Below are 13,763 nucleotides of genomic sequence, written 5' to 3'. Positions count from 1 at the left end.
GATACATAATTCTGTAACAAAACACATCTTGCCACACGATATCTAGAATCAGATCTCATTCGTAGATGATCGATACTTGATTAACAGGGAGAAAAGTACCTTCAAGCGTTTGTGGAGGCGAGAGTCGGAGCTTCCGCGTTCATGAGAATCTCTGCGTGCGACCGATCGATAAGATTTCTCCTCAGATCGTCGAGGCGCGAATGTAGAAGATCCTTGAGATCTGAGACAGAGGTTAGGGTTTTGCGAGAAGGAGACCTTGTAGACGAATCGGAGGTGCGTTTCTTGTTGCTGCTGATGCCGTTCATAAAGAGCGAGTCTCGTCAAGTACTCCAGCTGTCTGAGACTCCTTCGGAGAAGAAGGAGACGCCATCGGCACTGTCGATCTGCGAAACTCTCTCGTCTTCATTTCTCTCTCTTTGCGATTTCTTGCTTTATAAGATGGGAATGAAATGAAAGCCCCTAATCACACATTTTGATATTTGTAGTGGCGAGGTTTGAAGTTGAAGGGCGGGAATACCACTTATTGTTTACTGTTTGAAGTTTTATTGATGGTTAATGTAATTTAATAGAAAATTATGTTAAAGTGTATATATTATTATATGTTATTTAAATATTTATCATCAAAATTAATTAACTTAAATCAACATCTATTAGTATCATTGTACAATAACAATAGATAATATATTTTCATTTCTATATATATCAATTGAACACGTTTCCTATACAGATTACTATCCCTATTACACAATCATCATTGCAAGTGCCCGCCTAAACAAAACCTACTATCTAATGGTTATTTATTTGCACAAACAATTTCGTGATTACCTGTGACATTATTATCTCGTCTGGAGGCTTTTCAAAGATTACTTTAGGGATTAGTCCAGTGGGTGGCCTCTGGGTGATAGGGCTGTCTCCCTTCAGAATGGTCACCGTAGGACCACCTTTCCTACAGGGTCCAGAATGACGGATGGCTTGGGCCTTAAAGCCCATCTCTCAATTTCATTTGCTTACAAGTTATTACTTACGCAAACTATTGATTTGCTCCGATCCAAAAGTGTTCTCGAGTCTTCACATGTTTTTTTTTTTTTTTTTTCCGTATCTAAATCTCATATGTTATAAAAATAAAGAAAAAAAAAAGTCCAACCCTGGAAATATATTAAATAATGTAGAGTCTAAACTACTGTGATAATTTTCCCATTCTGAACCCCACCTCGCGAAACAATAATTTAATTTTAAAATTTTAATATTATAAACACTTGGATATATGAACATGGTCATAAGAGTTCGATTTCATCATAAATTTCTTTAACAAAAACAAAAGAGTATTAATTGAAAAATAAAGGATTATAGCGAGTGATGTAATGTTTCTATGATTTTTCTATTTGAAGTTGTAAATATTTATGGCTGGGAAAAACTTATGCAAATACTTTTTTATGATTAAATAAATACTAAATAAATTATGACCGATCGATCATAAGCAATAATAAAAGTGAATGACACTACCGCCAATAGCATCCTTCTCAAAAAAAAAAAGGCAAGTTGACGCTATTTGGTAGTAACGTCAATGCTCATTCTCCCACATAATTCCTCTATATATATGTTATATTGTTAATTAAAAATTATAATTCAGAAGAAGAAAAAAGAAAGAAATAAAAAAAGACTCCAAATATAGATAACTAAATGGTACGCGTGTGACGCCTCTATAGGTGCTGCTTAGGTGGTGTTGACAATTCAACTTGACATTTGGATTTGAATACTTTGAAGACTTTTTCTAGTCGTCTTTATTTATTATATGTTCTATATTGGCAATTGCGCGAGGCTTGCGTATACGCTACTCAATAAGGCAATTCAGGAATGACTCAAAGCACAACCATTCGTATGGCTGCTGATTGACTCCAAAAGTAGTGATTAACATGCTTATTCTAACACAAAGCAATGTCATGGGATTTTACATTTGAGGAATTGCCATATATGATCTTCAAACCTTTGACACGTAAGAGTTGCAAAGAACCGTCTTATGCAAGCTAATAGCTTTCTGTTACCAGCAAAGCGAACATTTTCTAATTGTAATTCAAGGAAAGCAAACATTAGTTTTGTGTTTTTCAGACAATTATTGAGCCTTTTTAGTGTGTGCTTTTGTTCGGATCCGTTGATTTTGGTTTCACCTTTCTTTGGAACAATCCTTTCAAACCCAACTTTCCCTTGTATGGAATTTTACAGCAAAAATGTGTATGGCTGTCACAATTTGACAATTATCTGTATTTAATAACCATATCTACTATGTACAAGAAGAGCCAATAGAGATTTATTGATCTTTTACTCATGTTAATTGCAAATTTATGTTCAGGACAAAGAGTGACGGATACCACTACAAACTAACAGCTACTTTGACAAAACAACGAGGGTGTTTACGTCATTTCAGTCCATCTAAACCCCCCGATTTAACCAAACAATCATAGAAACCGAGACCATCGCCGGGTTCTTTTCTGCACCATCTCATCATGTGACCACCAGTAAAACCCTCTCTCTCTCTCTGCAACTAATGGGTGTTTTTTTATGTAGTATATTTTTAATTTTTTTGGTTGAATGAAGAAACCAGATCTTAACCAAACCCATTAGATATTGTTCTGTAAAATAACAAAATTTTGTTATCTATTTCATCAACTGTTTATTTCTTGGTGCAAAAACGAAGTTTCAACAACCCCTCATCTTTCAATCACTGTATCTTAATTTCCACTTCTATAGAAAGTACCGAAAACCGAAAGCTCCATCTCAACTGCTGAAAGCCTCTCTCATCTTCCCAAAAATTGTGAATTTGTGATATTTTGATTTGGATTTTTAAATGAGAAAAGATGGTGGAGCTGCGGAATTCCTCCAACAACAGGGGGTTCTATGTGAGGATGAGGCTTTCGCACAAGCAGGCCAGACAACAAGAGAAGAACACATTATTCAAATATTACAAATGGGTTCTCTGGTTCTTTCTGACTCTCTATTTCTTCACTTCTTACCTCATCAGTCACAAACCCAACCCTATCTCTAAACCTCATGTTGTTACCTCCAAATCAGCTATGGCCTTTCGTGCCCTCGTCGATTCCACCAATTCAACATTCTCTAAATATCCCAGGAGAGACAATAATGACGGTAATCTTCTCTATTCATTCATATTGTTCAATATTCACCATATTTGATTTACTCTGTTCTGCCCAATAATCATTCTTTTGTGGTTGACTTTTCACAGACCCGTTAAAGGGGTTGAAGATATATGTCTATGATTTGCCGTCCAAATATAACTCAGATTGGCTCTCTAATGAGCGATGCAGCAACCATTTATTCGCTTCGGAGGTTGCCATTCACAAGGCTCTGTTAAACAGCGATGTACGGTCTTTTGATCCTTACGAGGCAGATTTCTTCTTTGTTCCCGTTTATGTGTCCTGCAATTTCAGCACCGTTAATGGGTTCCCAGCGATCGGTCACGCTAGGTCTCTTCTAGCCTCTGCTGTTGAAATAATCTCCTCCATCCACCCGTTTTGGAATCGGAGTCGTGGGTCCGACCACGTGTTTGTTGCCTCACATGACTACGGCGCCTGCTTCCACGCAATGGTCCGTATCAGTCCTTGACGATATATGTTTTCATGTGACGGCCCCAAAATTTTAATTGCTCTGTTCTTTGTTTCGATAGGAGGACAGAGCTATTGCGGATGGGATACCAGAATTCATGAAGAACTCGATCATACTACAGACGTTCGGTGTCAAATATAAACACCCTTGTCAGGACGTGGAGAATGTCGTGATACCTCCTTATATATCGCCGGTGAGTGTCCAGAATACATTGGAGAAAGCGCCGGCGAACGGACGGCGAGACATTTGGGTGTTTTTCAGGGGAAAGATGGAAGTAAACCCCAAGAACGTTAGTGGACGTTATTACAGCAAGTAATCAACGCATTATCTCTTCTAATCAAATTCTGGATCATGACCTTTCATTTTGTGTAGAATGACGCCATGACCTTTTGACTTTTCATTTTATTATCTAATTGATGTTCTTCCTCTGTTTAGGAAAGTGAGGACGGTGATATGGAGAAAGTACAGCAGTGACCGGAGGTTTTATCTTCAGCGGCACAGGTACGCCGGTTACCAGTCGGAGATAGTACGGTCCGTGTTCTGTTTGTGTCCTCTGGGGTGGGCTCCGTGGAGCCCGAGGCTGGTAGAATCAGTTGTTTTAGGGTGTGTGCCGGTCATAATTGCTGATGGTATCCGGCTGCCCTTCCCTACCGCTGTACGGTGGTCTCAAATATCCCTGACGGTAGCGGAGAAGGATGTGGGTAAGCTGAGTAGTATACTTGAACATGTTGGGGCAACCAATCTCACCGCAATACAAAGGAACCTCTGGGACTCAGCGACACGGCGGGCCCTTCTGTTTAAAGATACGATCCAACAAGGAGATGCCACCTGGCAGATCCTACATGTCTTGGCGAAGAGGCTGGATAGGTCAGTGGGGGTCTCTAGCCAATAACTATGTGACATGTGTAAAGCTTGAATTAGGTGAGTACTGAACCCGGCTTTTGCCCACGTGGATGCGGTTGCATGGAGAAATAATGGAGGCCAGCTGGATGCCTTCTGTGATTGATCGTATGTCAGAAGACAAAATTTTATTGGGTGTTGCTACGGCCCACTTTTGGGGAAGCTGAAATATATTCGAGTTTTATTGCTGCTGAGTTGGCGATGGGCGATTAGTTTAAAAAGCTGTTTGCGTGGGAAACATGAATATTCTGTGGTGTGTCCTGTACATGTGGGATGGTGATGAGAGAGATGCATACTAACGTGTATTTGCAGCATTAGACATTAGTTCCCAACTACTCTAAATATAAAATGTACATAACGGTCTAATTTTTGTATTCTTTTTGATGAATGAATAATATTATAAGCTATTAAAATATCCATCGGTGTAAGAGGTTTATGTTGGTTTAAAATGCCGTGAGTTATCTTATAACTTGATCCATGTCATAAAAGAGTTACAATTGTTAACTATAATTTCCGTCAAAATTATATTAAATAATATTTTAAAATATGTTATTGAGTATCTTGATTTTGACATTATAAATTTGTAATGTTAAAATATAGTAAATTCTTTATTAAAGTTCTTAAAGCTTAAACAAATCCTATTTATGTCATTTTGAAAAAAAAAGATTTAAAGTGGTTTTTGGGTAACTCTGGCTAAACATAAATTCAGTTTCTTCGAGATGGTTGTGGTCGGGTGTGTCAGAGAGTTAAAAGGATGGGCCATGATGACAAATGGGAGAGTGTCAGTCAGAGCTATAAATACGGTTTTGAATTTCACGAGACGTCATAGTGGGGGCAAGTGTCAGTGGTCACGAGGATGTTTTAATGTACAACTACTGTCGGGCTTTTGAACATTGGGCGCTCTAAAAGAGTGAGGATGGGCTGGGTTGAAATTGATGTGCTGCTATCAGTCAATTGTGCATGCGGCCCATCTATTTCTTTACCCTCTGATAGTCTCGATGGCCCATGAGAACGGGCTTAAGACGTGAACAATTGAACACTACGTAATAATGGATACATATATGATGTGATGTAAACACTTTTATTAAAACATTCATACTTCCAAATCATGGAGGCTTGGATGGTCCACAACTTTTTTGGATGCAAGCCGTTCCTCATATAAAGTGGGATAAGGTTTGCGTATATGAGCAAGATAATTGTTTACCTTTAAACATGACCCATCTAGCGCCTCCTACTAACACACAAAATGCCGATAACTAAAAGAACAATTTCAACATCAACTTCAATCACACTTCACACATACACGCTTATATGGCATATTAAGGCAACCTTAACACTCTGGTATTTGAGTATGGTCTCTCCTAGGATCCGAGCAATAATTATACACCAAGTAGTTCCTCTGAACCCATTCCATGGCCGAGCGTTGTTGTTGGCTTAGGCCCACCGGACCGGATGGTGAGGCAGAGGGAGGGCGGCAGGAGGCAGAAGCATCTGCAGCGCAACCACCTAGTTTGAAATTCTTGTACTTACCAATAAAAGGTTGGTATTTATAATCAGCCTTGTATTTTCCTTCCTCTGTGGCCCACGATGATGCATCCCAAATTGATCCATACACCCACATTGGTCTCAAGGGGAATGTCGCATCACTCTTTCTTGGATACCTTCTTATTGGCACATCATCCACTAAGAATCTGCACCACACCACAAACAAAACAAGTCCGTGATAAGAAAATACTTACAAAAGTTCAATAATGTCAACAACGTTGTCTGGAGTGTACTAACATGATTTCACTGGGGTTCCATATGATAGCATAATTATGAAAGTCTTGTGTTGGGTCAAACCATAGATGGAACCTCATTTCTCTGCCAATTATACGACCATCCCCACTTCCTCTTATATACACATTTGTCTGCAAAGTGTATGGCTTATCAGGGGTTGTTCCCAGGAACTCGATATCTATTTCATCGTGATTTCCTGGATGTTCTTCGTTGTTCGAGAGCTGTAACAACATTAGTTAAACAAAGATGTAATGAAAACAGAGTTATCAGTTCAATTATCTTGATAACATTTGCACATGAAATTATGGAAAGGACTTATTAATGACCAAACTGGACGCTCACATAAAGAGATGTAATTACTCCAGCAGTATAACCAGGTTGAAGCTTAATTGAAGCACCAAAATATCCTGAACGATATGGACGAAGTGACTTGAACCCACTCCCTGTTTTGAAACAATGATTAAGAATTTTGTGATTGAATAAAAACACAGAGTTTTTAACATTGTGTGACAAGCAGAACCTGAATTGCTGTCAAGCCAAATTGTGAGTTGGGCTTGGTCTAGTCTCTGATGCTGAGGACCCCATAGGTTTCTGAATCCTTGATCAAAGCCAACAGTGCTAACTCTGGAGCTAGGACTGTACCCAGGTGAAGGTGGACCCTGTGCACCAATTGAAGGGGCCATAACACTAAGAATAAAAACACAAACAATGATGAGAAGGGAACCCATGAAGAGAACAAATTTAATGAGACTCTATGTCTGAGTTGGGATGAATGGCAATGGCTTCACACTTCACAGTTGGGTGTGCTAGATATAGGCAGATTAGAGGGACCCACAATGCAAAACAGAGTGGTAAGTTGGTTAATGGGAGTTATACATGGAGACAAAGAATAGAAAGGATTGCGTTATTTAATAATATGGAGAAGAGATTGTTCCACTTGTGCATATACATACACATCCATCTCTTTCCATGTCAATTCTATATGTTTTATCAAATATGATGAGAAACATATATATTTATGATGGAAAGAAAATTGTTGCTTTGTGGTTGGTTGCTTACTGGTAAAAGCAAAGAAATTCAGGGGCTCTAATACACAAAATCTGTATATATCTATATGTGTGTGTGCTCTGGTACTCTATGTCAGAAGGTAAAAGTAGTGTATAAGACAAACAGAGGTGGCTAAGTGTAGTTTTGCTTTTTGTTCCTTGCAAAATGAGAATAAAGATTGCCTCATATTGCTTGTAAATGATGGAAATTGAGGAATAGACGCTAATTGTAGTATTACTGAATGTATTAGTTATGAACTTTTGGATACCTAGTTGAAACCATTGGAGTAGGTTATTCACGCAAATTGCATTTAGAATTACTGAAACTATTTTTTTATGGCTTGGATTAATTGGCTAGATTTAATTTTTCTTTATAGTGAGTGTTTGCAATATATATTGCCGGCCTCCAACTCCAAAGTCCAAACTTATCTATCCTCTGTTTTTTTTTTTTCCTTCTGTTTTAGGTACCCTATGTTTGACCTAAGAAAATACATAGACAAATAAAAATCAATGGCATGTCGGCATAGAATTTTATTACTCTTCATAAAAAAAATTAAGTTTGTGAGACTAAATTGTTGGATATTACATGCATGCAACGCCCACATTTCCATTTGTTGCTGAATTTCTTAAAAGAATAATCGATTTATTAATTTATTGGAGTTTCAAGGGAGGTGAAAAACTAATTAGGTCAAAGCAGTTAATGTAAAACCAAGTTGGTTCAACTGCCTGTCTCTCTCTATATAAAACATAGTGCTTGTCTTCAACTTTATGTGGCCACTACATTGCTTTTTATTAAAATTGTTTATTCATTAAAACAAGCAATATAAATTCTGTGATTTAACATGTTAATTGCAATACGTACAAGTCTTGAATGCTTAAATTTAGGATTAAAGCCGTATAAATTGGTAGTTTGCTCGTAATATGATCGGAAACAATGGTTTTGCTTCAAAGCATGCACAAAAGATTTAAGGATGATTTTTCAAAAATATGATAGTAATTGCTGTAAATGTAATGAACGAATATATAATTCAATATGTGATTTAAAACGCTCAACAATGACAAAATTGATGGGTCCCTGGATGTTTTCATATGATAAAAGGTACATTGGCTGTGAAATCTAGCCTTCTCCATCTTTTTTCTTTCTTAACCAATGCCCTAAGGTTAATGGTTAGCAGCTCCCTTAACCGAAAAAGTTTACAGTTTAGGGTTAATTGTCATTGATTATGTACTAAAGAAATGATTAAGTCCTGCCATGGATGCACTGAGTCTAAGACTTGGTGCTACACTATAACACTCATATTTATGACCGTAGAAGTGACGTACATATCCATCATCCATGAAAAACAAGTGTAGCAATAGTTTATTGTTGCTTTCATAGAGAGCTCTTTCATACACGACTGTAGCGCCATCAGAATTGGAAGAAAAAAAGGACCAATTGATGAACTTATTGGTTGGTCTACCTCATTGAACAAATGAAGCCAAGCCTTGCCGACAATTCTACCGGTAGCTGTAACGATATGAACATAAAATAGTCAGATTAGTCATTAGTGTGGTATCCTAAGCCAAAACATTTATGAATAAAAGATAATTTCCGTACCAATAATTGTAAGGTTACAAGGCTATGATAATATGATATGCTGCCAAAGGAGTTGGTTTCTATTTGGTAGTTATATTGGTGTGTGTATTTCTTATCCATACATTTAGTTATTGTTTTCATTTCAGATATTCATTAATATATTTAACGTATTTGGCCATGCATGACGAGATATACAGGTACCTGGATCGGGGAAGATCATGCTGACCTTTACTTAACCGATATATGTGTATGTGTGTATGTGTGTGTACATAAGCAAAAAGAGACGAATGATGAAATTTCTGATGGTTCTCTTAATTTCTTGATCATATGTATTTGCTTAATTGATACGATTATTCTTATCCACAACAAATTAATGCAATTGAAAAAAATAATTAAATATGTAATGTTCCAGAATTATCTTAATTTTCGCAATTTATTTGAAAGGATATCACACTTGATCTGACCCTGGACGACTCCTTCCCTACACACGGCATGGGGGCCTCTGTCCTAAAATCCCAAAATGTTTTTTTATGGCTCTTTTCAAATCTCAAATGGGCCAGCCCAATGCTAGACATTTCAGAGAGACTCCTTATCTATGGGCCGAGCACCTTAGAGTCCAGAGCTTTTCAGGGTTGCTACAATAAGACCGGCTCATTATGGATAGGAAGCCCAAATGAGACAGGCCCAATACGGATGTCCGCGCCGCGTATTCATCGATATATGGACCTGGAGTCTACCACTTTTCACTTTTTCAAAATATTTTGGGTTCTATCGGGTCTAAGGTCTTAGTTCAATTGTCCATCGGAAGGCCCAGCCCAGACGCCTGGAGCAAGAAGATGGAAGTTGCGAATCGAGTTGACCGATTATCAACGGTTTTTCATAATTTGATCCTGAAAATATGCACAACGGTTAAGAGTGAATGTTTGCTTCATCAATCCATGTGTTTCACGCAGATATCAGACTTCGATTTCGATTGATTTCAATTAAAGGAGATGGAGAGAGTAATGAATATTATAAAGCCCAAACCTAATCCGCAACAGCTATTGAGAGATTGGCAGCGTCGGCTTCGTCAAGAGTGTCGCAATGTCGAACGCCAAGTTCCAGGTAATTACATAGCACCGTCTCTCTATTGTATTATCACTTATATATAATGTTGCAGCTATTTCCTCTTGACTCTTGGGTGTTTTTTGGTCGATCATTGATGTTTTATTAATGGGGGTTTTGGGATTATGGGTTTTGATCAGATATACAGAGAGAAGAGAAAAGTGTACAGAAGGCGATTAGAGAGGCTGCGAAGAGAAATGACATGGTATCTGCCAAGGTATTCTTAGGATCGATGGCTTTGCAGTATATCCCTTGATTGATTTTAAAATTTTCTCACTTGTACGTGGTTTTGAATTTTTTTTTTCGCAATGTTTGATTGGAGTGGGTTTGGATTTCTCATCTTCTTTCAAAATTAATCTTTATCGCTTGTAAAAATTCCTAGACAAATTATATGATCGGATTTATGCTAGAGAACCATCAGATGATGATTAACTTGACTGATAATATTAGAAAATGATTACAATTTGATTTCAAGTTGTAAAATTTACTGGTAATTGCTAATGTACTGCTGTTATTGAAAGATTACTGGAAGAGAAGGGATGTGGTTTCTTAATCATACACATGTGGGGGGAATTAATTGGCCTCTAACCTCCGCTCTCCTCCCTGTTAGTCTGGTATTAAAATTTTGCTTTTTGACTATATGCTTTGAGGCATGCTTAACTATTAAAAGATTAGCCATGTGACCTTTGATCTGACTGGTTAAATCTGTGCTACATTTTTTAATAAACACTCTTGCTTGTCGTTTAATTATAAAGCCAAATAAGCCGATTGCAATTGTTGGTGCATATTGATACGTACATGTGGAATACAGTTTGGTGTGGATTGTGGAAGTAATAGAGAAATATGATTGATGTGGAAAAATATGGTATATAATGGGATTGGATATGTCCTTTCACTTCACAGTCCCTTTAATTGTATGGACTGCATTATGATTATTGTGCTGGATTGAGTAGATACACTTATTACCTAATCGAGAAACAGGCTTGGTTTTGACAACTAGATCTGTTTAGTTGTTCCATGTATCTTCACCTGAGTTTAGGTATCCTGAAGAAAAAACTCTTGTTTTGCGGTGATTTCTAAGGAATTTTGTTTGTGTACAGTAGGTGACAACTGTAATTGTTAATGTGTTTCACCTTTAATAGCTTGAACCTTCTAGTTTGGAATTTATTTGTGAATTGTATCTTGTATCTGACAAAGGTCAATAGGTGCTTGTAATATAGAGTGGGCCTTGAGTTGATTCTTATGTTGACCGAGAAGGAAAATTGCCCTAACCAACCTTTTCTTCTATTTCAACTTAATCTTTGTGTTATCTATCTCGGTCGCTCGCTAAGGAAATTGTGAGATCTAGAAGAACAGTGAACCGTCTTCATGAGAATAAGACACACCTGAATTCCATATCAATGCATCTAGGAGAAAGTGTTGGTATGTTTACGCTTAATGCTTTCGGATTCTTTTGGCTATTATGATATAGATGCATTAAAAATAACGAAGGGGTAGCTGTAAATATTTTATTAAAAGTATTGGTATCTTTTTTTTTTCTTTCCCCTTTCATAGAGCTTTTAGTTTACTGAATGCTTGGTGAAGAGGCTCCAATATGAGCTCAATGATGACTTGTTGATATTTTCCAGTATGGTAAATGGACAAACCTGAACGAATAGGCCAAATATTTTAGTAAATGAGCCAGGCATGACTGTTTTGAGTTAGGCTCTTTAAAAGCTAAACAACTCCCGTGCACAAAGCTCTTGCAGTGGGCAAGTCGAGGACATACATAATGAATGCAGACCTTATCTCAACATAATATGTGGAGAGGCTGGTTCCTCAGGAATTGAGCATGTGACCTATAGGTTGCACCCCTGCAACTCTACCACTGGGCCACATGCTCGCTTGTGAGGTGGACTCTTTACGGTTAGCAAATAATGCTTGTTAGGTGTTAGTTGAGGACTTATAGGGATTCATGACTGAGCTAGTGAGCTTGTTAACATGCTCATTTAAGCTTAGTGAATGAGCTTTCCAAAGAACTTGTGAAAAACTCGTCAAAAGATCAACAATGTGAGCATGAACAAAATTCAATCGTATTAAGTAAATATTTTGTATTGTGTAATGCAGTTTAAGCTCTTGTTTCTTGGTTGTATAAATTTCAGATGAATATATTGCATCTGCTAGTGGTGGTTTTCGAATGGTTCTTTTTTATTTGTTCAGTTTGTTCAATTCGTTTGATTGATTTATTTTTTCGTTGGTATTGTAGCAATTGCCCGCACAGTTGGGCATTTGTCCAAGAGTGCTGAAGTTATGAAGCTTGTCAATAACCTCATGAAGGCACCGGAAATGGCTGTTACAAGTCAAGAGTTTGGCAAAGAAATGACCAAGGTGACTTACATATGTTTTCATGGTCTTTTTCCTGTTAAAATAGTGTTTAACGTACCGCAACAGTGCTAAGATGTATGGATATGTCATTGGAGCTGCTGTGTGATACTCTGATTTGGAAGACATGTTCTAAAAAGGGATATATTATCTTGACCATCACACTAGTACTTGTAAATTGTAATATGTAGACCGGGGTGATTGAGGAGTTTGTGAATGATGCTGTTGACACAGCACTGGATTCGGATGATATAGAAGAAGAGACGGAAGAAGAGGTTGACAAGGTCCTCACAGCCATAGCTGGTGAGACTGCTGCACAACTTCCTGCAGAAGCAGTTAGGAAGGAAAGGATGAAGCAGCTTACTCAGAATGCTCAAACTGGAGACGAGGTATGTGTAAGACGACAACCATGTAATCTGCTCCCTTTTATAGCATTGAAGACACTGTTAATTGTCGAATATCATTGGAATTTGTAGAAAGAACCTATAGCAGAGGGTGTTGATGATGATGAAGAAGAACTTGAAGAAATAAGGGCTCGTCTTGCTAAAGTCAGGTCATAAGCCTTCGGCCTTTACGTATTCAGGTTACCTTGTGTATTTACTATTTGGTGAAGTCTGGAGAAGTCAAAAATCGCTCGCCATCCTTCTCTCATTCAAGCCTGGCAAACAACTCTTTTCGTCTTAACAAGAGTGGGCTAGGAAACGATATCTCCAGTAAGACGAGGAGACGAGAGCATTAAGCCAATAAGTCGGTCCATCTCTAAGGGCCAGCAGTCTCCGTGGCGGAAATTGCAGCGTCGCTGGCCATTTTTGGTTTTGCATAAGCTATCAAACATGCAAACCAAAAATGAGGCCCCACCTTGTTCATTTGTTGACGAAAACCAAATTGAATAGCTTTTACATTTTTATACTGACATTCTACTTTTCTTGGCTACTCTGTTCAAGCTTCTAAACATGCTTGTTTTACTCTGTTTTATCCATTCCTGGATTAATCATGGGTCAACCCTAAAAAAGGGGTTGTCTTAAAAAAATTAAATATCATATACTATTATTTAAATGGATTTGGGGCTACGATAACACTGGTATTTTTTCACGAATATGGAGTTATGGGGATTTGAGGGTACTAGGTGGCAGGCCATGTCGCCCTACTCTAGGGACACCCCAGTAATCATTGATGCTGACATACACAATTATTACATTGCTCTTGTTATTTGATTGGAGTTGGAGAGGCCAAGTCAAATTGAAAACTACTTGGGTGGTTTAGAGTTAAACAAGAACATCTAGACAAGACTAAACTCGTGTCAATACACAAGAAAAATGAAGTCAACATACCATTATAGTAACTTGTCCAGACCACCACATGAATACATATTTTGCAAG

General features: G+C 37.8%; 3 protein-coding genes across 3 annotated transcripts; 2 read left to right on the top strand and 1 right to left on the bottom strand.

Annotated features, from left to right (window-relative positions):
- The first annotated feature begins 2,451 nt into the window (after positions 1 to 2,451).
- On the top strand, positions 2,452 to 4,933 carry LOC120001588 (probable glucuronoxylan glucuronosyltransferase IRX7). The gene is made up of 4 exons (XM_038849974.1): positions 2,452 to 3,141; positions 3,239 to 3,600; positions 3,680 to 3,930; positions 4,054 to 4,933. Exons 1-4 carry the CDS (start codon positions 2,853 to 2,855, stop codon positions 4,508 to 4,510), a joined length of 1,359 nt encoding a protein of 452 aa, XP_038705902.1. The 5' UTR covers positions 2,452 to 2,852; the 3' UTR covers positions 4,511 to 4,933.
- Positions 4,934 to 5,585: 652 nt separating this feature from the next.
- LOC120002069 (xyloglucan endotransglucosylase/hydrolase protein 31-like) lies at positions 5,586 to 7,146 on the bottom strand. Its single transcript, XM_038850640.1, has 4 exons — positions 6,818 to 7,146; positions 6,640 to 6,740; positions 6,301 to 6,518; positions 5,586 to 6,209 (listed from the first exon to the last, which is right to left on the bottom strand). The coding sequence occupies exons 1-4, from the start codon at positions 7,023 to 7,025 to the stop codon at positions 5,849 to 5,851; spliced, it is 888 nt and encodes a 295-aa protein (XP_038706568.1). The 5' UTR covers positions 7,026 to 7,146; the 3' UTR covers positions 5,586 to 5,848.
- Positions 7,147 to 9,738: 2,592 nt separating this feature from the next.
- LOC120002070 (vacuolar protein sorting-associated protein 24 homolog 1-like) lies at positions 9,739 to 13,439 on the top strand. The gene is made up of 6 exons (XM_038850641.1): positions 9,739 to 10,023; positions 10,164 to 10,240; positions 11,355 to 11,445; positions 12,269 to 12,390; positions 12,576 to 12,773; positions 12,861 to 13,439. The coding sequence occupies exons 1-6, from the start codon at positions 9,912 to 9,914 to the stop codon at positions 12,942 to 12,944; spliced, it is 684 nt and encodes a 227-aa protein (XP_038706569.1). The 5' UTR covers positions 9,739 to 9,911; the 3' UTR covers positions 12,945 to 13,439.
- The last annotated feature ends 324 nt before the right edge of the window (positions 13,440 to 13,763 follow it).

The sequence above is a fragment of the Tripterygium wilfordii genome, chromosome 7 (assembly GCF_013401445.1).
Source record: "Tripterygium wilfordii isolate XIE 37 chromosome 7, ASM1340144v1, whole genome shotgun sequence".
Classification (NCBI taxonomy): domain Eukaryota; kingdom Viridiplantae; phylum Streptophyta; class Magnoliopsida; order Celastrales; family Celastraceae; genus Tripterygium; species Tripterygium wilfordii.
The sequence above is the reverse complement of the archived record's forward strand: the minus strand, read 5'-3'. Positions and strand labels throughout refer to the sequence as shown.

Coding starts and splice junctions, on each gene's coding strand:
- LOC120001588 (XM_038849974.1), top strand. CDS start 2,853: ATGGTGGAGCTGCGGAATTCCTCCAACAACAGGGGGTTCTATGTGAGG. Junction 3,142..3,238: donor CAGGAGAGACAATAATGACG/GTAATCTTCTCT, acceptor GACTTTTCACAG/ACCCGTTAAAGGGGTTGAAG. Junction 3,601..3,679: donor GCGCCTGCTTCCACGCAATG/GTCCGTATCAGT, acceptor TTGTTTCGATAG/GAGGACAGAGCTATTGCGGA.
- LOC120002069 (XM_038850640.1), bottom strand. CDS start 7,025: ATGGGTTCCCTTCTCATCATTGTTTGTGTTTTTATTCTTAGTGTTATG. Junction 6,519..6,639: donor GAGTAATTACATCTCTTTAT/GTGAGCGTCCAG, acceptor ATGTTGTTACAG/CTCTCGAACAACGAAGAACA. Junction 6,210..6,300: donor TGGAACCCCAGTGAAATCAT/GTTAGTACACTC, acceptor GGTGTGGTGCAG/ATTCTTAGTGGATGATGTGC.
- LOC120002070 (XM_038850641.1), top strand. CDS start 9,912: ATGGAGAGAGTAATGAATATTATAAAGCCCAAACCTAATCCGCAACAG. Junction 12,391..12,575: donor TTGGCAAAGAAATGACCAAG/GTGACTTACATA, acceptor TGTAATATGTAG/ACCGGGGTGATTGAGGAGTT. Junction 12,774..12,860: donor ATGCTCAAACTGGAGACGAG/GTATGTGTAAGA, acceptor TGGAATTTGTAG/AAAGAACCTATAGCAGAGGG.